Source organism: Melozone crissalis, unplaced genomic scaffold (assembly GCF_028551555.1).
Source record: "Melozone crissalis strain CALT ecotype California unplaced genomic scaffold, PUWL_Pcris_2 ptg000042l_1, whole genome shotgun sequence".
NCBI classification, from domain to species: Eukaryota; Metazoa; Chordata; class Aves; order Passeriformes; family Passerellidae; genus Melozone; species Melozone crissalis.
Window position 1 is genome coordinate 26,532,233 of NW_026535820.1, and position 25,551 is coordinate 26,557,783.

The window sequence follows — 25,551 nt, forward strand, 5'->3', positions numbered from 1 at the left end:
TACTAAATCTGCTGGTGCTAGGCATTGTTATGAATATAAGCATTCATTAAAAAGTTCCATTTCTTGCAGGGCTTGGTGTCTCAAGATGTTGTCAGGCACAATAACATTTATCAAGCTTTCAGCATAGTTGCTGATGGACTAAATGGTGTTCTTGGCAGACTTGCATACAATAGGAAAAAAAACAGAGTAAATTTTTTTTACTGCATTGAAGCATTTGTCAAATAAAATGGTAGCAAACATTTGTCTTTCTTGTGGAAAGAGTGCTATGGATTCTAGTAGTCTTTGCACATTTCAGGTGAAAAAAGAAAAGAATTCTAGAAAATGCCAGACCTACTGGAAATAATTCATTGCAAAACTACCCAGTGTCACACATGCTAAGTAATAATTTTGCTTGCCAGCAAACATCACACCTGCATACAGCAGTCCTGATCTTGGAAACAGGAAACCTGATGAGTTTTCTTTAGGACCTCAGGAGCTTTGGCAGTTTTCCTCATGTTCTTACAGACTTCTAGCTGTAGAAATCTCAGAAAACAAAAGAAAACAGAACAGACTCCCTCCCCTATACCTCAACAAAATAGAGGTTACTTTGCAAGTAACAAAGATTCTTGGAATTGTTTTCTATCCAGTTGCACATGATTGTCTTGCTATGAGAAGTGCATCTTCCTCTTACAACTTTCTCAAATGGAGGTGAGCAGTGGAAGGGAACCATGGTGTATCTTCCAAGTTCTGTAGATACAGCTGAACTAAAACTGGAAGTGATTTAAGAGAACCAGATTCATCAACATAAGTATTTTCTTCTCTTGCATAACTCTTTGATGATGCTTCTGGCTGCATGAGTTTTTTCCTGATCCTGCAACCCAGAAGTTTTTTCTCCCAGTTGTGCTGAGAGACTCTCTTTAAGCACTTGATGCCATTCCTTTTAAACCATTGATAAAATACCTTCAGAACCCGTACAACTGTGTTACAAATTGTAATGACGTTTCATAATGAATTCAATGAAGGAATGTGAGGCTTCTGCTTGATGTTTGCTTGATATTTAAGCAAAGCTTGCTTTCAACTCATTTGATCCAATCTACCTTGATGCCATATTTAAGGAAGCTGCATGTTTGCCATTCCTTCGAGCAGCTGAAGTACATTACATACTTCGGAAGTTGATGACATCTCATAAATTACCACTGTGAAAGGGTGGATGCTCTGTCCTTGCATTTCTTATCGATGTGCAATCATTTGAATGATGGTTGACAAAACTGCACAATTTTTGAGTTCTTGGCTCTGAAAAGACTGTTGGATATGACATTTTTTGAGAGACAGTATTCCTGTCTGAGTTACAGAAAAGAAAAATTTGCTTCTTGTGTTGAGTTTTCTGAGTAACTGTGGGGAAGAAATCTGTAAGAATCAAATTCATTTGTGACTTTATGAAGACTTATGATTATTTCAATAAGCTTTCTTTATTAGGAGGGTGTCATGGTCCTTAATTCATAATCAGCCTGTGGCTTATTAAGTTTTCTGTGTAATATACCTCTTGCTTAAATTCTGTAGGATAATTTGCAGCATAGATGAATGGAAATTAGCTCCATGCACAATACAGTGAAGATATCAAGAATCCTGAAAATATGTGTTCATTTATCTTGCTTTGCAACATGAAAAAAGCCCTGCATTGTTATTTTAAGGACAAAAAAAAAAAAAAAGCATATTGGTTTAAAATTTTAATTTTTGACCTGCACAAAGTGAAGCAGATGTTTTACATTTGCACTTGAGTGAGGCTGCCCGAGGTCACTATTTTAAACAGGAGTTCTTCCCTCTCTGGATCACAAGTCTGTAGGCCTCATTCAGCTTGCCTATAGGCTCTGAGTATAAAGACAGGTAGCACTAGAAGCTAATGATTTGCTGTGGTTGTGTAAGATTCAGATTGAAAATTTAAAAAAGAAAAAAATAAAACTCTTCTATTCTCAGTCAAATCAGTTTTTATTTGAGATATGCAGATTATCTTTCACAGAACATGCTTTTGGTAAAGAAAATGACAGTTGTGTAGAATAAAAATTTTGCAGGGAGAATTTCTGCTTGGATTGGCAGTTTTTTATTTCTGACATCACTGTCAAGTCAGATCAGATCAAAACTACAGGTTTTAATTTTCTTAACATAATGCTTGTGTTCTGTCCAACTCTATTTTAAAAGCTTCTTTTAAAAAGCTGAAGATCACAGTTCTCTAAATACATTTTCTGACCTTTTCCAAGTTTTATAGAAAGCTAACAAATCTTTGCACTAAAAAAAAAAAAAAAAAAAAAAAAAAAAAGCAGAAGGGTGTATGGAATTTCTTCTGTTTACTGTCTGAAATTGTGTTGACTTCTAGATTTCATCTTCATCATCTTTCTTTTTGCCTTCATTGCACCTTAATTGTTGCCCTTCATCCTACTCTATCTTTTCTTAACTAAGGGGAAGGAGAAAAATATCTTGTTTCAATAAAACTTTTGGAACTAAAACTAAACTAAACAAGAGCATTAAGATTTTCCTGCTAATGAACTGTGCAAGGTGGAGTTCCTTTTTCTGTGTCTGTTTTTTTCAGGGTTCTGCCTTTCATGTTATTCATGAAATGGTGTGGGCTAGCTCTAAGATGTAATTATCCAGTTTCAAAAGGTCAGTACTCTGTACTTCATTTCCACCGCTCACCGTTGCAATTATCCACTTCATTCACACTACCTTGACCTCATTCTATGCTTCCACCATTATTCTGGTCTTGCTATTAAAAGTAAAATTCAGTGCAAGTCTGCACAGATATTTTATGGAGAGAAAATATTTGCATTTTAAGGGAAAATTAAAGATCTCAAGATTTTTTCACATGTCGCAAATTTTTTCTTAAGCTTTTACTTTTCGTTATAAATCAGAATTTGGAGTTTCACACAAGAGCATTGTATAGAATGGAATATCCCTATGGCTGCTTTGGCTTAGCTGTCCACTCCCAGATTCTTGTGCAGCCCGAGCCTCCTTGCTCACAGGGCAGTATAAGAAGATTAAAATGCCTTGACTCAGTGTAAGCACTGCTCAGTAACAATGGAAATTTCCCTCTGTTATCAACATTATTCTCATACTAAATTCAGAACATAGCACTGTATACCAGCTACTAGGGAGAAAATGAACTCCTATCCCAGCTGAAATCAGGACTGTTAAATATGTAAATTTATCATAGTTATATCTTGGCTGCAATGAATTAAAATTTTACAGACATAGGTAAATAAATTTATCTTTGACATCAGATCTTCATGTGATAGTCATCTTCTGCTTAATTTCTTGATGAAATTCAATCTTGTATGGTTTTGTGATTTCTCTCTATTTGATGTCTGACAAAAATGAATTTGTATTGATTAGTGTCAACACTGTGAAAAGGTGAAATTTCAGACTTAGAATTTCAGCTGTGTATTTTGGCAGGCACTTTGCAAGAAGACAGGGTTTTCATGTTCTGGAACTTTCATGGATACTTGTAATAATAAATATGCCTGCATATTTATTTAGGGAAAAATATGAGGCTTGTGATTGTAGTCCAGTAGAAAGTATTCAAACAATTTGCATAACTTTGATGGGGAAGAAATAATATTTGCTGCTAAATGGGGGTATGTGATTCCTTAGTTTCCAACTATTATACAGAAATTCAGTGGATAGGTTCTAAAGACCTCATTGGGAACATGTGAGCATCAAACATTTACTTGTGTGTTGGAGTTAGCAACTTGTAGTCTATCACTCTGGACACACTCAAATGCTTTGATGACCTGTGCCCAAAACTGCAGACAGTGCTCAAGGCGAGGCAACACCAATACAGAGCAGAGTGGAACAATCCCTTTTACTGTCTTCTGATAATCTGAATGAGCTTCTTTAACTTTATTTGGTTTCTAATTGTTTTTATTTACTCAGAAATAAGGGGGGAACAGACAAGTTTGCAATTTGATTTAGCTAGAGAATGACATTGTCACTATTCATGGGATCTGAATTATGTTTCTTTTATGCTGTAACAGCTCATTCTCTTCGCTCAACATTCAGAATCTTTTCATTATTTGCCTGAAATTGATTTTAGAATAAAAGTAACCAATAGAATTTAAAAAGCACACCTGTATGGCTCTTTCCAAAGCCTTGTTGGCACAAATATCCTGTTTCTTCAATGAAGCGTCTCACAATGTTTTCAGACACCATTTTTATCAGACAATCAGTTTTAGTTCTCACAGAACTGAAAATTGTAAAAAGCTCTTAAAATTTTGACCTTTTTTTAATAGATTCACAATTCTCTTATTTTTTCCACCTCAATCAAAAGAACTGGAACCTTTTATTTTCACAGTTTTTAATCTGTGTTAATCTCTTTAAATCTCCTGTTAAGAACTAGTTAATAATAACTTGTTAACAGTGAGCACTTGTCGATAATCTTCTGATAAATTTCCATTAGTACCTGATAAGTACCTGGTTTGTGTTATAAACATAAATTCACTTTACAATATTTTCATTTGAAGTCTGAGAAGTATTTAATGCAGCCTTGACAAAAACCTCTATGTAGTTGTCTCTGAAGAATAAATCAGTTCTTTGATAATTACTATATGTGACTTAGTAATGTGTCTTTTTGTTGATATATTTAATTTGTCCTATATTAGGATTTGATGAAAAAATTCATTAAGATATCCTAAAATAACATTACAGCATTGGCCATAAAACATAATATTTCACTTAAGACTATTAACCATGACCACAAGAAAGAAATTAACATGAAAACTTAAAAATCTTTTCTCTGATTATGAGGATAACTCTATGTAGTACTGAAGGTATACTTTAGAACTTCTTCAGTTTAATAAACATTCACTGCAATCCTTCTAAATTGTAAACAGAATAAAAACATGCTGATTTTTGTCTTTTAGAGAATAAAAAGTGAACTTTGACATTGTCAAGCCAAAATCAATCTCAGTTTTATTTGAAACATTTTATTATTATTTAATACTATTCTTCCAGAAATAGCAGGAAAAGAATAGGATTTTGTTACCAGTTACTGTATAAAAAATTATCTATGCTTTACTTTTTTGAAGGTACATTTGATGAGAAATTGACTGTCTTGGTTATTTTAAAAATAAAATATTTAACTTTATGACACATGGAAAACTTACACCTTGGGCCGTTTTCTAAGGTGCCGTCCTTACTCTGAGGTGAAGCCATTAGCCTCACCCAGTGAAAACCAGGGGGTTTTAATCAGATTATTCCTCTTTCTTTTTCTTTCTTTTTTAATTTGTCTTCCTCCTACCCTCAACCTTCCCAGATGGAAAGAATGCGGTGTGAGAATGCCTCTGAATGGGGAAAGAGAGAGCGACTAGAAGCAGAAAAACAAAGTTTGGAAGAAGAGACCAGAAAACACAAAATGCAGGTAAAAGAAATTCAGGAACTTCTGGAGATGAAAAAAAAAATACCTAAATTGAGATCATTAAAATGCACAAAGTAGGCTTTTGGTTAAAAATAAGCTTATTTTTACTTAGTCTAGTAGTATTACTTAGTTGGATTATTTTGGGAACATTCACACCCAAAATTACTATTTCAAAGTGTCAAAAAGTGTCCATAAAGCAAAGATTATACAAGACAAAGCAGCCCTTACTGCATCCCAGACTTGAGCAATTGGACCTCAGTGGCTTAGAATTTCTGCAGGGTACAGAAACAGGAAACATTTTCTGTTCATTTTTAAAAGGTGCAGGGAGAAATGACAAGTATAACAAGACTAGGAAGCAAAAGCGAAGATTGGGAGGAACAGAAGAGATTAAGTGATCTTTGCAAGCTACAGAGTTCTGATGAATTTCAAAGCAAAAAAATAACTGTGAGACAAATCATTTCCCTGTCTTGTTCAACATCAAATCTCTTCTTAGGAGAGAAAGAAGCACCTATTCTTATTTTTCTGTGCCTCCAAAGATCTGTTCATTTATTGTCCTGCTAAAAATGACTTGATAATTTATTCAAAGACCCTTAGCTGAGCATATTTCCTTTATTTTATGGTTCTTAATGCTGATGACTAAATAGTAATCCAGAAGGCTCCAACTTTCATTGAGACTCTGAAAGTTCAAAAAAGAGAAAGCAAAAAGGTCCCCAAACCCACCAATCAATCACTAAATATACATATCTGATGCTATGAGTCGTATATTGAGAAACAGTAGCTTTTTTTTATTTGCCTGAATAACAAATCATTTCATCTAATATATGTGCATTTGCTGCTGAATAATGGCATCTAAGTAGCTAGATTTAGGGTTTAGTAACTAGGTAATTTCTCTTGGGAAAGACTGAGAGAGAGGTTTTATACTTGATGTCTGCTGTTAAATGTAATCATAAGATTTTTGTGTTTCCATCATGACTGAGTATTAGCAAATGAAAGCTCATGCATATAAGCCTACCTTTCTAACATATTTTACATAACATACAACGGGTTTTAGCTTTTCTTTACTGCTATTTATTTTATGGTAACATATGCATATCATATCATATCATACCATATCACATCAGTATTTTCTTGATTTATCTATAATGCAAGTAACTTGAGGTTGGAGATATGGCCAGAAAAAGGCTCATCTGCTTAGGCATATTACTATATTTCAAATCTCTTTTGCTTGTATGTCTGTGCTGCCTTGTTTATGTGTTTGGTTTTGTTTTAAAAAACAATTAGTTGCATAGACAATTATTAGATATCTGTGATCAACTCTCTCTATTAGTATCAGCTCTCTCCATTAGTAAAGCACCTCTACATCTGATTTAAAACAACTGCAAAACATGGAATCACAGAACAAGTCAGACTGGAATCGACCTCATGAGATCTTCAGTCCTACCTCCTGCTCAAAGCAAGACCAGCTCTGAAGTCAGATTGAGTTATTCAAGGTTTTGTCTAGTGAGGTCTCAAAAACATCCAGGTCTGCACGACCTACTCTGGGCAGTGGGTTTGTGATGGCTTGACCCCAGCTGGCAGCGAAGCTCCCACCCAGCCTCATTCGCTCCCCAGCAGTGGCTTGGGGGGCAGAATTGGAGGGGCAAAATTGAGAAATAAAACTTGTGGATTGAGATAGAGACTGATTAATAACTGGGAAGGGGGAAAACGGAAAAGAAGGGAAAAAAAAAACAAGTGATGAAGAAGGGACCAACACCACCAGCAGACTGATTGCCTAGCCAGTCTCTAAGCAGCAGCTGCTTTGGAAAAAACATCATCATGTCATTGCAAGGGACACTTCCTTCCCAGGTGTAGGACTTTGTGACTGCTAAATTTCACAAGGTTCTTGTTGGCCCCTTTCAGCTTAACAGCAGAACTTCTTGATCCCATCTACAGGAAAGGACATTGCTCCTGCCTGCCCCAGCCTCAGAGGGACACGGCAAGACCTTGATGGGAGCATTTTCCCTCCAGAGTTGTGAACTGAGCATGTGATGTGTTTCTCCATTTAGGCTGGGAACCATGCCCTGCATCTTCCCCCAAGGCTGAGCTCTCTTGCAGTCTTCAGAGGCATTTCCAGCCAGATCTCCTTGCCAGAGTCTGCCAGAAGCATTCTTCTCACTGTGTCCAGGGCTCCTGGCCTCTGGCTGCAGAGAGGAAGTGGTACCACTAAAAATGACACAAAACACCCATTGACAACATGAGTAAAACTAAAGAGCAACAGGATTAAAGTGCTCTGGCAAACCCTTAATGAGAAAATTTACCTTGCTGCTGCTATTAAATGCAAAACAGGTGTTAAGAAAGGAAAGAGTTCCTTTTTCAAGAATTCCATCCTAACTCAATTTAGATGGAACCTGTCTATTCCTTTGCAGACACATTCTAATGTCACTTGTTGAACTTTGCTAAATTCTGAGACTGTTTCTGATTTTCTCTAATATTATAAGTAACCTGAAAACAATTGCTTTGACTTCTGGTTCAAGACCCTTTTATTTCTGGGATGGTAGCTTGAAGTTCAAATAAAATAACGTTATAAGCAGGGTTAGAGTAGTAAAAAAGAATGAGTGCTGTAATGTGGGTGATGGTTAGATGTCTAGGTCAGCAAAAATTGAAACTACAGCTATTTAAAGGTCTTTGTCCATCTTTATATGTATGATTTTGGCTTTATTCAACAAGTAAGCACATGACATACAGCTAATTTTTCATAGAATGAATCCCAAAGCAAAATGCAGTTGCCTAGTATCCTACTTTTTTCCCAAAACCTCTATTTGTGAGATTATTTGGATCATCCATTGTGGTTGTTTAAAACAATATTCAGTGTTATTATTTGATATATGGCTGATTTGTACTTGTAGAGGATATCAGCAAACATTAACAATATTTTTTTATTTAGTAATGGTTTTAGTAGTACTAAAAACATGGTATCGATACACAGAAATTAAATCCTTATATTCTTGTCTAAACAGTTTCATGCTGACAGTTATCTTGCTCTTTAATATGTATACATACCTCCAAAGGACACAGAATTTGTGCAATTTCTTGCCACTTATGGTAGTAAACCACGTAGATTGAAGTTCTGAATCTAAAATGTAATATTAATTATGTCTTTCAAAAAGTGTGAGTCTTTAATATTATTTTTAGCTGGCAGTTTGTTGGCTTAAAATGCTTCCCCATGCAGTTTTTGAAAGGTTAAGTTCTGTTGTACAAGATGAACAGAATTGATGAAACAATTCAGATCAGACATTGTTGCTGTGCAGTTTTATTGATTGTACTTCTTGAAATGGAAAATACCATTTAAATTAATAGATGTATTATTTGACTGATATCATGGTAAGAAATACTAAATGGATCTAACTGGTTCATCTAGGAAGGGATAGCATGAAAAAAACCCACCTGATGGTATAAATCAATACCCAAAACATGATGTTTATGTAAAAATGTTTTCTCTTTCGTCTGTGAATATGACCTTGAAACAAACGTATAAATTAATTTTGAGGAATATTCACTATTCTTTTGTATTATCTCTAATGATTATGGTAAATAGCTAGCTGTGAAATATTAAATTAATGAATATGTTCATGGACATGTTACATTAATGGAATATTCAGTGGACCTGAATATTGAACTGTGGAGCTTGTGGATGCATGAAATAAGTTTTATTTTAAGTTTGATTTCTCTCTGTAGTATGATAAGGTTATTATGTTGTTAGCAAAAAACCCCATATATCTGTGGGGTTTGTGAGAGAAGCTTAGGAGCTCCCAAACGCCAGACACAAGCAGCTCCAAGTGGCTCCAAAGGAAACCCAGAGGCCAAAGTTGAGCCATTGTGAGAGAAACAACCCTGCAGACACCAAGGTCTGTGAAGCAGGAAGGGGAGGAGTTCCCTGGGAGCCAGGGCATGGATTCTCCTTCAGCCCATGGTGCAGACCTAGGTGAGGCAGCTGTGCCCCTGCAGCCCTGGAGGTCCATGGTGGAGCAAATGGACATCTTAGTGCCCATGCATGACCCTCTGCTGGGCCCTGTGCTCTGAAGGAAAGTGCAGCCTGTGAGAGCACATGCAGGAGCAGGCTCCTGGCAGGAATCCCAGACCCTGGGGGTCCCACTCTGGAATAATCTTCCTTAAAAGTCTTTCTGCATGGAAAGCTCCCATCCTCAGCCAGTCCTTGAAGAACTGTGTGGCCTGCAGGAAGAAGCCATGCTTGAGCAGTTTGTGAAGGATTGTATCCCATGGGAGTGACACCCCTCACTCTGATACAGGGGAACACGTGAGGAGGAAGGAGAAGCAGAGAGAAAATGCATCCTGACATTCCCCTTCTGTGCATAGACAGAAGAGGGAGTGTAGAAAATGAGTACAGAAGAGATGTTGAGCCTGAGAGGAAGGGTGAGAAGGAAGGTAGATTTTAGTTCTTTCTTTGTTTTAAACTATTCTACTCTATTTTTAACAGGTAATATATTTAATTTTACCCTAGTCAAGTTTATTTTTGTGAGGTAACTTTATCTCAATCCATGAAACCTGCTCTCTTCCCCTCCACTCCTGTCCTGTAGAGGAAAGGTGTGAGAGAGCAGCTGGGTGGGTATCTGGAATTCAGTCAAGGTCATCTCATCATAGTGTCAGAGGTGGGTGTGTTCCTCACATTTCACAGGCAAAAGTTACTTTTAATGATGCAACTTCATTGAGGTTGATTCTCCTTGTATTTGTAAAATATAGAAACATTATACACTGTCGCGTTTCCCTTAGACCTTTTCCTTTCCTCCCTTAGAAGTGAAAGGGGTATTTCTTCTTTCTAAATATGTGAGGTATTTAATGATGGCTTTCTTATATGCAGAAAATAATTCATCTGTTGTAGCCATGAAGTCTTCCTTAGCCATGAAGTCTTCCTAACAGTATCACTGTGTAAGTCTTCCTAACAGTATCACTCTAATTTTTATGGTTACAAAGTTTTGGTGTAGGAATAGGAACAATGTGAATGACATTCTTCCTTATTTTAACTAAAAAAGAAAACAAAACTAGTAAAGACTATAGGATGAAATTGCTGCTCCTTAAATCTATCTTTTTAGTTGAGGAAGAAATCAAAGTTCAAATATTCCCCCTTTTTTTTAAGATCTAGAAAAATCAAATCAAGAAAAAATCCAAGATAAAAATCCTCTGTCTCTGCACATCTCTAAAGAAGACATTATAACACAACTCTATTAACTTCAGATTTATTTTTTAATAAAGGCTAGACCACTAAAGTAGCACACTTTTGATGAGAGACAGTCTTATTACTCTGAGCTGCACAGAAATGTATCACAAGTTATTAATTAAAACAGCTTTTTCAAATTCAGTTGAAAAATTAAATTTAAGAAGTAGTCAAGAAAAATAAATGGAGCAAGATAAGACGAAAACTGCTGCAGCTGCATAAACATACCTTTACATTTTGGTTAAAAGACTTAATGTGGCTTTAAGACAAATTCTTTCATCATCCCCATTTGCATTGGTATTGCTTTAATTCAGAGTGATTTTGTGCACATTAATTTTTTCTAAAGGAAACTATGTGGGAAGTTCTGCTTCAGGTATGAACAGTCCTTGCTCTAAGCCCTGAGAGAGTGGACATGGCTGGAGCACTGAAGTTTTTGGGATGGCCTAATGCCACATGTGGAATAAGGGACACAGGAGCAGAAAAAATTTTGACTCCTGTGTTTATGTTTTGTCATGTTTATGTTAACTTTTGCTGCTCTGGTCTGTTTATCAACTTCTGCTGTGCTGAATTCGGGGTGTGAGTAGGGCCGAATGTGGAAGGAGTTGCAAACTGCTTCCTTGTCAACAGTGAGCACATTCAGAGAGTGTAGATGTGATCTGTCTGAAGGGTCTCTGAGTGCCTGGGGAGTGACAGATGCATTTGGAGAAGGCATCACAGTACAGAGGAGGAGTTTTATGATTTGCCTGGATGATAAGAGAGGAATTTAAATACTTAGGGGTTATATTAATTGCCACATGTTTAGTTCCTGGTTTTGTGTCACAGATCTCTTGGACTGAGTTGTATTTATTTTTTCCCCTTCATCAGAACAAAACTCGAGAAGAGATGTAATTATGGTAATGTTGTTAAACCCTTTGACATTCATCTAGCACTGTTCATCCAGTGGAGAAATAGATTTGTTTCAACCAAAACCACTGGGCTGGTTGTTGCAATGATAAAACAGTACAGGCTGCACAATTTGCTCCCTAAATGGATTTCTAAAACACAATATATTTTGTCAGAACTACAACATGGAGTACTGTTGTTATTATATGGGGGGTTTTTTCTAATTATTTTCTGGTGAAATGCTCATTTCAATTCCTCAGAAAATTGTCTAAATTGTAGAGCTAAAACTAATAAAAACAGAGCTTAACAGATATGTTTCCTCTAGCAAATTATGCTGATATTTAATAAAAGACAGGGAAAAAATCACTGGTTTACAAACTGTTATAGATCAACACTCAGCACTGTACTTTTCTTGCAAGTTTCCAGTTTCAAAGATAATAAATTCAGAATTCCTGACAAGAAAAGCTGAAAGTTCAAGAACAGATTTAAAAATTAATCTCTCATTTGCATCTGACTAGTGGTATAACTTCAAGAGCATTAATATGCTTCAAATTTTTCATTTAATTTTATTATTTTGTCATCCATTTTCTAACTTCTTGAATGGGCCTGTAAATTGTAATGATACATTTTTCAAAGTTCTTATAAATATTTTTTAATTACACATTTCATTGTGATGAAGGAAACCAGAAAAGCTATTTTAAAAGCAAAAGTTTTAAAAGCTATTTAAAAGCAAAAGTTTTCTTTTGATGCATGTGTATAATTAGCTATTTTACATTTATTCTTTCTTTTTAGAAAAATGTTTATTTGACTTTTATTTCACTTTATTTTTCTTTTATTTCACTTAAAGATAATACCTTTAGTACTGTTCTGTAGTTTCCCAACTCTGTTGCACCACCTCCCTCCCTGTTTTTTCCAGTCAGTAGGGAAAGCTTGCTTTAGAAAAGCCAGTTCCATTTTTTTTCTTTTTTTGCAGAGTAGCATGAGAGTATTTGCAGGCCATCAGAATAAAAGTTCATCTAGCCTTGTATCCCATTTCTGACATTGACCAAAAATGGGTATGTACAGAATACTTACTAAGAGCAGCAGAGGAATACTGTATCAGAGAGCTGTCATGGGCTCTTAGCAACTCATGTCTGAGAAGTTTCCAGAATGAGATCAGTGTTTTTCAACTCTAATGCTTCTTACTGATTTTTTTTTGTAATTTTTATAAATTATTTTGAAGCACATGTTAATTTTTAACATCCACTATGCCCTGCCATGAAAAATTGTAAATTTAGCTGCACATTAGTAACATATTTGCACTGTTTGCTTTACATCTACTTTTATATTTTCATGATACTGAAACAGAAAATTAATTCAGTTCCCTCTTTCTTCACACCATCACTGATATGATCTTCCATCTTCATGGAAACTGCTCAATTATTCCTCTCTTCTTTCCCTTCTCACTTATTTTTTCCTAATTTAGTAACTAGGTATTCCTGTATGTAAGGGCAATTTTTTATGTCAGCTAAGTTTCTCTAAGAATCATTGTGGAAGATCTTTGTGAAATGACATTTGAAAGCCTGCCAAGACCTCTGATCCAGCAGAGTCAGTTTATTGACTCGTTCAGAAAACTGACATAAGTTGGTAAGCCCTAAGATTTTTTGAATAAAAATTGTTTTGATTCTTCCTCAATAAATCACATTTGCCCATGCCTTATCTTATTTGTAACTAAGAATATCAATATCAGTTCTTTCTGGGCTTTTTTATACCCTCTTGAAGCATTTTAAAAATTGTCCTTGTGTAAGCTGTTTCCTAGGCTTTTTGAATTCTTTAATGTCTGATATCTCATCCCAGGAATTTTTAACTACCCATTTTGTCTCCTTGATTTATGGCAATGTTCAGTTTGAGATAGATCCTCTCATGTAACACATATATATATATATATAATATGGGCACAAAATTTATTTCCATGCTTCTCCCACATGAAAACAGAGGAAACTCAAGTAGCTTTCTGGTTTTCTTAATTTTTTTATATTGTTTATGTAATTGTCAATAGACTCTGAAGTTTCTTGCTGTTAATTTTTTAGAAAAATGATTAATGATAATTTTTATAATTTCTGCAAGTTGTTCCTCCTATCCTTTTTGGCTTCTCTTAGTTATCTTTATAAAAGTACTGCCAGATTTTAAGATCTATTTTTCTCCCTTGTAAAAAGATAATTACACTATTCATGTGATATAATATTTTATATAGTTCCCTTATGAAATAACCACAGTAAACCCTACCCCAGAATATATGTATGTGAAATTGATTTACATTTCTTCTGCTCTATTGTCAGACTTGAATATGTTTTCAAATTGTTCCCACAATCTGTAATAAGATAAAATTGCAATCTTTAATTTTTTTCCCCCCATTTTATTAATTCTTAAAATATTTTCTTAACATTATTGCTGTTGATAGAAGGTCAGGAATTTTACTTGTTTTTTTTTTTTCTTTTGTCTCATGATTAAGTTGTCATTTGGGGAAAGGGGAAAATGTGCGTCCAAGTGTGCCAATGCTCTGTTCAAGTTTCATTCCTTTGAATCCAGCCTGTCAAATCTGATTAATCAGTGATTAATCTTTTCAGTTACATAGAAATTTTGGCCCTGTGTGAAATATCTGAAAGCTTGTCTCGGTTGTCAAGGTATTTGCTGCAGTTACTGAATATTTTAAAATACTTCCTCTGATTAAATTCCAGCTTCTTTGAAGTAGCAGACTTTCAAATTCACTTGTTACAGGAAAAGGAGTTGGACTTATATTTGTGGGGGCCTTCTAACTCAGCGTATTCTGTGATTCAAATTATTTTTTCAGAATAAGTAGAAGAATATTTATTAAAAAGGAGAGGCTAATTCAGCCTTCAATTTGGGACATGTTTTAATAATCTTGGAAAAAGAACAAAAGAAATTGTTCCTTAGCAATATCTCTCTCAAAAATGCATGCTCATGGATTTGAACATTTTTGACATTTGGAAATTTCAGTTCTTTAAACAGCCAACAGTAGATGTTTGGAATATCTTGTGCTTTGCCTTGCTGTGCTGTGCATAGCCCATTGCTTTCAGAACAGCTATCTGGGGTTATTGTGTTCATTGAAGAGATCACGGCTCAGCTGTCCCTGATCTGCTCTCACTTTCTAACCCTTCTAGCCAAGTTTGTGTAATGATATGTCTCTATGTAAACCTTCATAATGTTTCTTATTCCTTCTTTCTTTTCTTTTCTTTTCTTTTCTTTTCTTTTCTTTTCTTTTCTTTTCTTTTCTTTTCTTTTCTTTTCTTTTCTTTTCTTTTCTTTTCTTTTCTCTTTTCTTTTCTTTTCTTTTCTTTTCTTTTCTTTTCTTTTCTTTTCTTTTCTTTTCTTTTTTCTCTTTTTTCTTTTCCCTTTCCTTTCCTTTCCTTTCCTTTCCTTTCCTTTCCTTTCCTTTCCTTTCCTTTCCTTTCCTTTCCTTTCCTTTCCTTTCCTTTCCTTTCCTCTTTCCTTTCCTTTCCTTTCCTTTCCTTTCCTTTCCTTTCCTTTCCTTTCCTTTCCTTTCCTTTCCTTTCCTTTCCTTTCCTTTCCTTTCCTTTCCTTTCCTTTCCTTTCCTTCCCTTCCCTTCCCTTCCCTTCCCTTCCCTTCCCTTTTCCTTCTTCCCTCCCTCCCTCTCCTCCTCCCTTCCTCTCTTGCTCATTTATCCCTTCCTCCCTTCCTCTTTCACTTATTTATCCCAGTGTATCCAGCTCAAGAAGTGAGACAATGCAAATCTCATAATATTTAACAAAACCAAGTGCAAGGGGCAGCACCCGGGTCAGGGTAACCCCAGTATCAACACAGGCTGTGGGATGAACAGATTGAGAGCAGCCCTGTGAGAAGGACTTGGGGCTGCTGCTGGGTGAGGGGCTGGACATGACCCAGCAATGTGTCCTGCATCCCAGAAAGCCAAATGTGCTGCATCCAAAGCAGTGTGGGCAGCACAGCAAGGCAGAGGACTCTGCCCCTCTGCTCTGCTGTGTTCTGCTCTGGTGAGATCCCTCTGGAATGCTGCATCCAGCTCTGGGGTCCTCAACACGAGAAGGACATTGAGCTGTTGGAGCAAGCCCAAGCCACCATGATCAGAGGGACGGAGCTCCTCTTCTACAAGGCATGGCTGAGAGAACAGAGTTTGTTCAGAGTTGGAAAAGAGTGGGCTCAGGGGTGCCTGCTTGCAGCCTTCCAGTATCTAAGGTGGCGAGACAGAAAAGGACTTTCTACAAGGATGCGTAGTGACAGAAAAACGCAGAATGGCTTCAAACTGGAAGAGAGTAAGTTTGGATTAGATATTAGGAAGAAATTCTTTATTGTGAGGATATTAAGGCATGGAACAGGCTGCCCAGAGAAATTGTGGTTGCCCCATCCCCAGAAATGTTCAAGGCCAGGTTGGATGGGGCTCTGGGCCACCTGGTCTGGTGAAGGATGTCTCTGTCTATGGCAAGGGTTTGGAATCACATGATGTTTAAGGTTCCTTCCAACCCAAACCATCCTATTACTCTGTAATTAAAGGGAAAAAGTAATCTAAATCTAATTGGAAATAGTGGAAACAGTCCACTATTTCTTCATTAGACCTTATTAGAAAAAAAATTGGCAATACTTTGACACTTGAGAATTTCATAAAAATTTAATCCTGTGCCAAAGAAGAGAACAGAAATAACAGCTTTTATTTAGTTATTATTTAAGGTAATTTTGTCAAGATTCAATGAAGACAGGTAGTCCTCTAACAGCATAAATACTTATCTATGGATGTGAACACCTCTTGTCTGACCTCATGTCTTCCCATATGCTTTGCTTTTCTCAGTTTAGGAATATTGATGTCTTTGCCTTTTTCTGATCCAGAAAATTTGTGATGAAGGAAAATAATAGTTTATGTAAGATAACCAAAGTTATTTCTCTACCTAAAGGCAAATTCCTTTTTTTCTGTTTTTTTTTTAATTTTTCTTTTTTTTTAAGATGCTTTGACCAGAATTTTATTTCTACTTGATGATACTAAGGAAGTTCTTTTGTTATAGTCTGAAACTGCACTCGTTATTGCAAAAACATTTTTTTGCAAAGAATTTCCTTTTATTTTTTTTGTATATATAACATCTAATATTTCTAGTATCTTTGTTTAATTATAGTTGGGAAGTGAATATGTTAAAATTTCAAGACATTCTCAGGCTGTGTTGACATATAACATAATTGCAAAGGAAAATAAATAGTCTTCAACATTATTTTACCTATTATCTACATGCAGAAATATCAATCATGTAGTCATTTAGCAGGAATTCTTAGATAACATAATAAATCCTTACTCTCAGCCATACATCTTACCAAGGATATTTATTTTCATATTACCAAGTTTATAGTACAAATGAGTTGCAACCATGTTGGAAGATGCAATTTCTTTAGTGCCAGATATTTAATAGACTGTTTTACACCATGCTTAAGCAGGTTGTAGAAACCCTTACAAATGTTATCTTAGAAAACATTTTCCTGTCCTACAGTTTTCAAGAGGTCCATGTAATTTTGCAAGTGATTAGTCTGTGGAGACTGCTTTTTCTCCCAGTGTTATAATGGCTGTAAGTATTTAGAATCCAGAATTCCTCTTCTGTTGCACTACTGTAATTTCAGTGTCAGCATCAAAACCAGTATGTTAGCCTCTACCCCAATATGTCAGAGGGGCACCCATTCCCTAAGGGAAACAGAGTCAGGAGCTGAGCAGCACTTACTTTTGGTTTCCAGCAGAGTATTTTGACCAAGCTTTATCAAAGGTCCTTTCTCAAAGGGGAGCAGGGGCATGCTCTCAGCTGTATTGTCTCTAAATTGGCCCAAAGCCCAGGCAGCCCAGCCTCTGCCCTTGGAGCCCCTCTGTCCATCACTTAGCATCAAATGACTGTATCTGAATTAGAACTTGGCTGAGAGGCTGTAGAACTGTTGAGCAGGGATAGTTTCAGCCCAGCCAGATTCACCAAAATAATAAGTTTCTTCTGTTCAGATTGATTAAATGTGAGCTTGTTTGGTTTTGGTTTTTTTTGTTTTGTTTTGTTTTGTTTTGTTTTTTAATGAGGTTTTTTTTGTTTTGTGGGTTTATTTGTGGATGGGGTTTTTTGTTTGATTTGTTTTGGTGGTTTGTTTTTGGGGTTGGGGTTGTTTTTTTTGGTGTGTTTTGGTTTTTTGTTATTTTTTTGTGGTTGTTTGTTGTTCTGGTAAACGAATCAATTATTAACTTTTATGTCATGTTGAAGGTCAGCACTGGTGATGGCTGACCTTCAAATGGAAATGACTGTAATGGGCTCCTGTATAGTTGAGTGGAAATACCTTTTACCAAGTCTAATGGCCTAGAACTGATAAGTTTAAATCAATTACTCTACATTCACACTCTTGTGGTTTTATGATTACTGGGTGTAAAGGTATCTGCAGTTCTGAATTGTCTTAGACATTTACAACTCATCACACGGCACACCGTGATTGAAGAAGGTGCTTTTTCCTAAGTAATATTTCCAGCTAACTAAGTGGAAGTGAATGCTTTTGGCAGTTCTGCATCCCTGGCTCCCATGGTATAAGGCAGATCAATTTACATGAAGAATATTGTTGGTAAAATCTGAAAGGTCATGGTACTCAGACATACATAATAGTCTGCCTTCTGAAAAATCAATCTGTCTGCATTGATTTGGTGAAGAAAGCTATTGATGTTTCTGTTTGTTTCAGAAACTGATGGTTGTGCTGAGAGTAAACTTTATTTTCATTGACCTTACTGGGACTTCTTAAGTCTAATAAATAAAATATTTCATTTTATATACAAGAATAATCTTTATGATTTAGAAAATACTGACTCCATAAATTAAAAAATGTTAGGAAAATGTCCTATAAAGAGAAAGAACATAAGATCCTAGAGAAAAATAATGAGGCATTTTAAAATTTTTTATTTCCCAACAAAGCTGGATTTGATTCTACTTGTTTCTGTTTTCACAACGCTCCACAAAAAATCTTGCAGCTTATAAACTGTTCCATTTGTTTCCATCAAGATGTAATAAAAGCTTCAATAATGTAAAAAAATTGTGGTGTTCATACTAAAAGATGAAGGATAGTAAAGATAATAAAAAGCCTTGAATGCTTATGGGATTTTTTTGATGAATGTATGCATCCCCTGCAATAGAAATAGAGAAATGTTAAAGAAATTATATGACCTGACACCATTGTGACTACAATGGTGTCAGGGCACTACTTCTGTTCCTAAGTGATTAGGTAACAAAGGGTTGGAAAATATATTTTCTGAAATTCTAGTAATTTTTCCAGTATATTAGTTCTGATCCAAGAAAAAAAATATTTTTTCCAAGTGCTTATTTTTCTGAAATGTTTCAGGTAATGCAATTTAACCTCTAATTTTTTTATAAAGAATTTACTACTAGTGATCTAAATACACAATGACAAGAGGTTTTCAATACCTTTCTGAGTGTGTGGTGCTTACTAGCTTCTAAATGCAGATAAGTTAATTTCACTGAACAATGGATGCAACTCACACAGAAATGTTAAATCAAATGCTTCAGGATAAGCCTATATTAAATTTCATAAGAACCAATCAGGATCATGTGCATGAAGCAGAAGTTTTACACTTTGGAATGCTGAAGGTCAAATGCCAATCAAGGAGAAGTTGTGAAAACTGGAGTTTATGAGGAGAAATGTCTAGAAATAGTTTCATTTAAAAAAAAACCTATGTTTTTTCTTTGTAAAGAAAACAAGATTTTTCTCTAAATACTGGATCTGATTCCCTAACTTGCATACAGTGCTTTGGAAAAATAAAATATAATATATTCTATATAATTTTCTATAATTTTCTGAGTAGGTATATTTATACTATGCATTTGTGTTTTGTCCGTTATAAAAATGTGTTCACATATTGAAAAAATAAAAAAATCAATTGATGAAAAAAACCCTCCAAAATATCTGTAATTAAAACAATGTAATATTTTAAATGGAGTTTTAAAAAATATTGGTGTTCAATCTTGTAAGCCAAGACTTCACTTGTTCTTTGTATTCTCTAAATTATTAAATGTTCAGATACATAAATGGTCATACAAAACTAAACACAGAAAAATTTTTTACTTATTTGGGGCTTCTTGCTTTGAGCCAACAAGATGAAAATGGAATTATGCTTTAAAATAATACAGCTTTAAAATGATTGTAAACATGTTTGGATTGAAAGCACATTGCACTTTAGGCTGTTTTATGAAAATGAAAGAGTTGTTAGCTGGTGTGTTGTAAATGTACATTGTATTTTAAATAAGCTTCTTTGGGGTTTGAATTGTTTCTGCATAGAAGGTAAAAATAAGTTTTCTGAAGAGGAGTAAGACAAGGAGGGAACAAAATTTAGAATTTTTTTTATCCTAAAACATTGATATGAATGACAAAGCAATTTTAAAAATACAGCTATGTTACATACTCCCAAGTAGCATGTATGGAATAATAGACTCAGAGACTCATAGGATGGTTTACGTCGAAGGGACCTTAAAGACAATTTGTTTCCATCTCCACTGTCATGGTCAGGGACAATTTCCAGTAGACCAGTTTGTTTAGAGTTCCATCCGTCCTGATTTTCAACCCTTCCAGGGATGTGACCTCCGCAGCTTCTCTGGTCAATCTGTTCCAGTGCCTCATCACCACCACAGCAAAGAATGATTATAATATCTGATCTAAACCTACCCTCTTTCACCCTGAAGCCATTCCCTCCTGTCCTGTCACTACACATCCTTACACAAAGCCCCTCCATCTTTCTTGTAGGCTCCCTTCAGGTAGATTGGAAGATTACAGGTAGACTGGAAGATTACAATTAGGTTATCCCAAAGCCTTCTCTTTCCCAGGTTAAAAAAACACACTTCTCTCAGCTTTTTCTCATAGGAGAGGAGCTCCTTTCCTCTAATCAGCTTGGTGCCCTCCTCTGGACTCGCTCCAGCAGCTCAATGTCTTTCTCATATTGAGGACCCCAGAGCTGGATGCAGTGCTCCAGGTGGGATCTCACCAGAGCAGAGCAGAGCAGAGGGGCAGAATTCCCTCCCTCTCCCTGCTGGCCATGGTGCTTTGGATGCAGCCCAGGGCACATTTGGCTTTCTGGGATGCAGGACACATTGCTGGGTCATGTCCAGCCTCTCACCCAGCAGCAGCCCCAAGTCCTTCTCACAGGGCTGCTCTCAATCTGTTCATCCCACAGCCTGTGTTGATACTGGAGGTGGGCCTGACCCAAGCACAGCCCCTTGCACTTGGTTCTGTTAAATGTAATAAGATTTGCATTGTCCCACTTCTTGAGCTTGTAGAGGTCCCTCTGGATGGCATCTCATCCTTCAAGTGGGTTAACTGCACCACTCAGCTTGGTGTCGTCTGCAAATTTGCTGAGGGTGAACTCAATTCCTTCATCTTTGTCATTAATGAAGATACTAAATGACTCTGGTCCCAGTAGAGACCAGTACAGAAAAATATAGTCTGGTTTTATAAATACTAATGGTAGAAATAGAAGTCTTTACAGAGACTTCTGCTATTTATGAACACTAAAATAGATACTATGCAATCACTTGTCTGCCTGTTGTGATCTCTTACCTACCAGATGTATTTTTCCTTCAACACAATAATTATTATATATTAAGATACTCGGTATCTTGAATTAAATGAGTGGTCTGTGTATAAATTACTGAGCTGTGGATTTGGACTAGTAGAAGCAGGCTGATAGAGTCCAGCATGTAGGCTGCAGTATTTCCAATCCACCTTTGAACTGTGGACAAAAGATTTGAATTTGTATTTTTCTTATTTTTAAACAGTGCTGCTGGGCTAAGGAACTTGCACTGGAGTATTTGTTGAGTTTGGCTCCAGAGAAAGAGGAGCTGTTTCATAAGATCAGCTAAATTGATATTTAGAAATGTCACCCGTGATATGGTGGCCTTTTCTAATATATCCCAAGGCAAATATAACCTTTCACTCAAAATTTTTGTTGTTGAAATTATGTACTTGTATAGTCTATTTCTTATTTGGAGTCCTTAATATTTAGATGATTAAAAAAAAAAATTTAAGCAGATCTACCTGTTTTTTTTTTTTTTTTTGCCTCTCAACATCATTGATTTATTGATTCTTATTTGTATATATGGTGGAAAGCATGTCCTTAGCATGGTAGGAAATGGTTGAGCAGAATTTGAATGTTTGATTGAATGATTCCTACTGAGAAAAGGAAAAATAGGCCTTATTGGATTGGGCAAAAAGGAATTGTTGGTGTGAGAAACATATGGAAAATGGTAGAAAGCATGCATGCTAAACAAAAAAATGTATTATATGGTGCTATCTTTCTATGCATTGTCCTCGCAAGACAAGAGGAATGCTGCAATAGTTTATTCTTTAAACTTTTTTACATTTTCTCCGTATTGTGTCCTCTCACCTTTTGCCCCAGCCTGCTGCAAAACCTCCCCCAATGATACCAACAAATGTTGACAGGAAAATTATGCTGCTTTAGAATAGTCCTTGGGTAAATTGCTCAGGAGACCTGTCAAAAATGCCTTACAGCTCTCACAGTACAGATATTAAAGTTTCCTTCTGGGTGATCTAAGGGAAGAATAGTGCTACAGTAGAAATATTACCCTGGCTTTGGATATGCTCTGTAAATTCCTTATTGTGAATTTTTTCCACCATACTGTACTAACTCAATTGCTTCTAGGAATATATAAAAATTATACCATTTTGAGGTGGTTTTTTAACCCTTTTTGCCAGGTAGCATTTCCGTGTTTTTACTGCAAAGATCTATCGTTCACAAAAAACCCCAATGACCAGTGGGACAGAAAATTTTAATATGTAAAAAAAATAAATTAATAAGTATGAATATATTAATATGTTGTGCTAATATAATGTGCTAATGTATATTTAGGACAACTTTATGGCATTGCTTACACAAGCTAGTAAGATAATCTAGATGGGAATGTCACTTTTAACTTTTCCATATGGATTAAATGTACAGCAGTTGTGTGGAATTGGTAAACTGATCTGGATTAAAGTATGCATTAGATATATTTGATGACATATGAAGGACTGTATTTACAGAAGGACTTTAACTGGCAAAACTAATGGTTTTGTCAGTGTGATAGCACCCATCTCAAGATGTAGTACAAGGCTGCAATAAAAAAAAAGCAAGCAATAAACAATACTGATATTTTATGTTAAGGTGTTCATATCTCTTCTCTTCCCCGACCACAGAAATTATATTCAAGTGACATTCAGAGGTCTTCTCAATACATGCTTGGTAGTGGTCTTGTTCAAAATACAAATCTTGAATTGATTACAAAATTTCCTAACTGAAAATCAGAGGATCCAGGGCAAGTCCATTATGTATATCAGCTTCATAAGACTTGTGCAGTCGTGCCTTGATTTTGGGAAAAGCAGATATTGTGCTGCAGTACTCTGCATTGTTGGTTTGACCACATACAGTAAATTGACATGAGAAAAATGTATTGCCTCTCCTGAATGTGCTCCTATCATCTGTGCACCTCATACTCAATAGAGCTGACTTGGAAATTTTAATCTGTCGTACTCATTTTCTGAGTAGGACAGCTGTTACATGCTGCTGAACACTAGGACAGTATGTCTACCTGAGAAAGGTAAATGGTGAAAAACAGATTTTTGCTATGTAGTTTTCCTACTCTGAATGCCCTCCCTCCCTTCCTCTTCCTCCAGCTTTGTATGCTGAGCATGACATTGTAGGAATATCTCTTTGTCCAGTCGGGTTCAGCTGTCCCAGCTGTGCTCCCTCACAGCCTCTTGCCCATCCCCAGTCCCCTCGCTGTCAAGGCAACACGAGAACAGAAAAGGCTGGGGTTTTGTGCAGGTACTGCTCAGCAATAGCTGAAGCAGCTGATGTCACAACACTGTTCTCTCCAGTAATTCAAAATACAGCATTGTAGGAGCTGCTATGGAGACAAACAACTGTGTCCCAGCAAAACAAGTACAACTATGAAAGATTCCTTCAGGTTACATTGATCTCTATTTTGAGGATGATTTAATGCAGTGTTACTTTGCTTAAAACGAGGCATCATTTCTCTGTCAATAGCACCTCTTTCAATAGTTTATTTTACTTCTTTATTTTGATAGAATGTAGGCAATAAACAGAAAGAGTGAGTGAAACTAAACTATCTCAAAGATATATACTTATTTAATTATGTTTATAAACTATCATTATGCATTTCTAATTGGACATTTGCTTCTAATAGTTTTGTCAGATATAGATTCACAGCCTTTAGAACAACAGCTTTTGGCTCTAATCTGGAGATGGACCAGGATCTCTGTACCCATCTTTATTAAAAAATAAACATTCCATCTGCTCTTTTTTTGTACGTAACATATGGTGACAATAACAAAGTACTAATACCTAGGGGGAAAAGTTCCATCTCTCTGTGTAGCTAAGGATGGCTGCATAATACGGCGAGATTCTGTTACTGTCATTCCATTACAATACGTTACAGAGGCAAAAAATACATTTTGTTGGTCTGTATCTATGATGTCTGTGGTAATATCATGATCACATTGTAGTAACATGAGAAGTTTTGTGATTTGAACAGGATTGCATTAGAAAATTGCTAGTATAATAATTCTAGTTGATTCAGTCTTAGTACAGCCAAGCTAAAGGAAACAGACCAGTAAATTCATTTATTACTATTTAAATAGCAATGTATATTTATTTGACATATTTATTTTACTCTAATTTGAAGAATTATTCTATAATGGGATTCCTGATTCACCCAAGAACCCTTTTAAACCACATCAAAAATTCAATGCCCCTAAAAAATCATTATATGAAGCATTTCCATTGTCACTTCAGGATTTTGTGTTCAGAATATAGCACAATAAAAGTTGAAAATACTGATTAAATGAGGGTAATACTGGGGGTAGGAGGAGGGAAGGGGAGCTGAAATTTTACTTTAATCGCAGTAAAAATTACAGATTTTTGGTTTCTGTCTAAAGTTTGTATTTTGAATGTCTAACAAATTTGAGTGGCAAAGACAGAATTTACAATAAAAGTTAAAAAGAGCTTCTTGGCTTGCTCTTAATTGGCTTCCTTTCCCATCTAGCAATTTCTCTGAGATAAAATTTGTCCTTTTTAAATTATTGTTGTCTCTAGTTACTTGATCATATTTGAGGATTCACTTTCTCAACATAATTCCTTCTTTGTTTGCTGTAGTTCTGTCTTAGTTGCAATGTCAAGCTCTTATATCTAGAGGTAACATTGTTTCTTCTGTTGTCAGGATTAGGAAGAAGAAAAAAAAACAACACTGCTAATTATTGTCCTTTTGTGGTATATTAGATTGTTCTTTAAAATATTTTGATTCTTTCCCCGTCTACCATCAACATAAACAGATTCCATTTAATACCAGTAGAGTTTAGATCTGTTATTTCAGTTGCTACTTCACTGTGTATCAAAAGCATTCAGAACACTTAATGAGCTTTTTTTTTCCTTAACAACTGAGTTCTGGAAAGGCCTTAAATCCCATCTCTTCCCATTTTTTGAGGGACATGCAGCTGTCATGCTATGCACTTTTTCTGTAAGTGTGCAAAATTCTTTTTCACATCTCAAAATCAGAAGACTGGAATAAAGCAGAAAACATCTGGTTAGGTTGGCAATATCTGTCAGTTTGCCAGACTATTAGCTTAATAATAGAATATCCGTCAAAAGTAAAGAAAGAAAAATGTTGGGGGTTTTTGTTTGTGCACCTTAAATGGATATTTCTGTTAAAACCAGTGAGGACATTGAGGACATCTCAAACTTTCTTTACTTCTTGAGCCACAGCAAAGAGTACTTAATTTGAATTTTTCTGGGTTCTGTGATTTTCCTTTTCATCTAAGAGGGATTAGAAGCAGAATAAAAAGTAAAGTAGTCTCTTCACAAATCCAATCCATCTTGATTTTTGTTTTACTCTAGTAAACAAACTCTAGTAATAGACATTAGAGAGGAAATCATTAGTTAAATGCTGTTTAATCATATTCTTCATTGAAAATTAACTGTCACTCTGTTTAAAATTAGGGCTTCACTACTCTAAGTAAACCATAGTTTGTAGG

At 35.7% G+C, this 25,551-nt stretch overlaps 1 protein-coding gene across 1 annotated transcript in view; it reads left to right on the forward strand.

Annotated features, from left to right (window-relative positions):
• CCDC102B (coiled-coil domain containing 102B) overlaps positions 1-25,551 on the forward strand; it is a 123,406-nt gene that overhangs the window by 20,725 nt on the left and 77,130 nt on the right. The window contains 2 exon segments of the mRNA XM_054284548.1: positions 5,282-5,427; positions 5,429-5,494. Of these exon segments, the coding sequence (XP_054140523.1) occupies positions 5,282-5,427; positions 5,429-5,494 (212 nt within the window).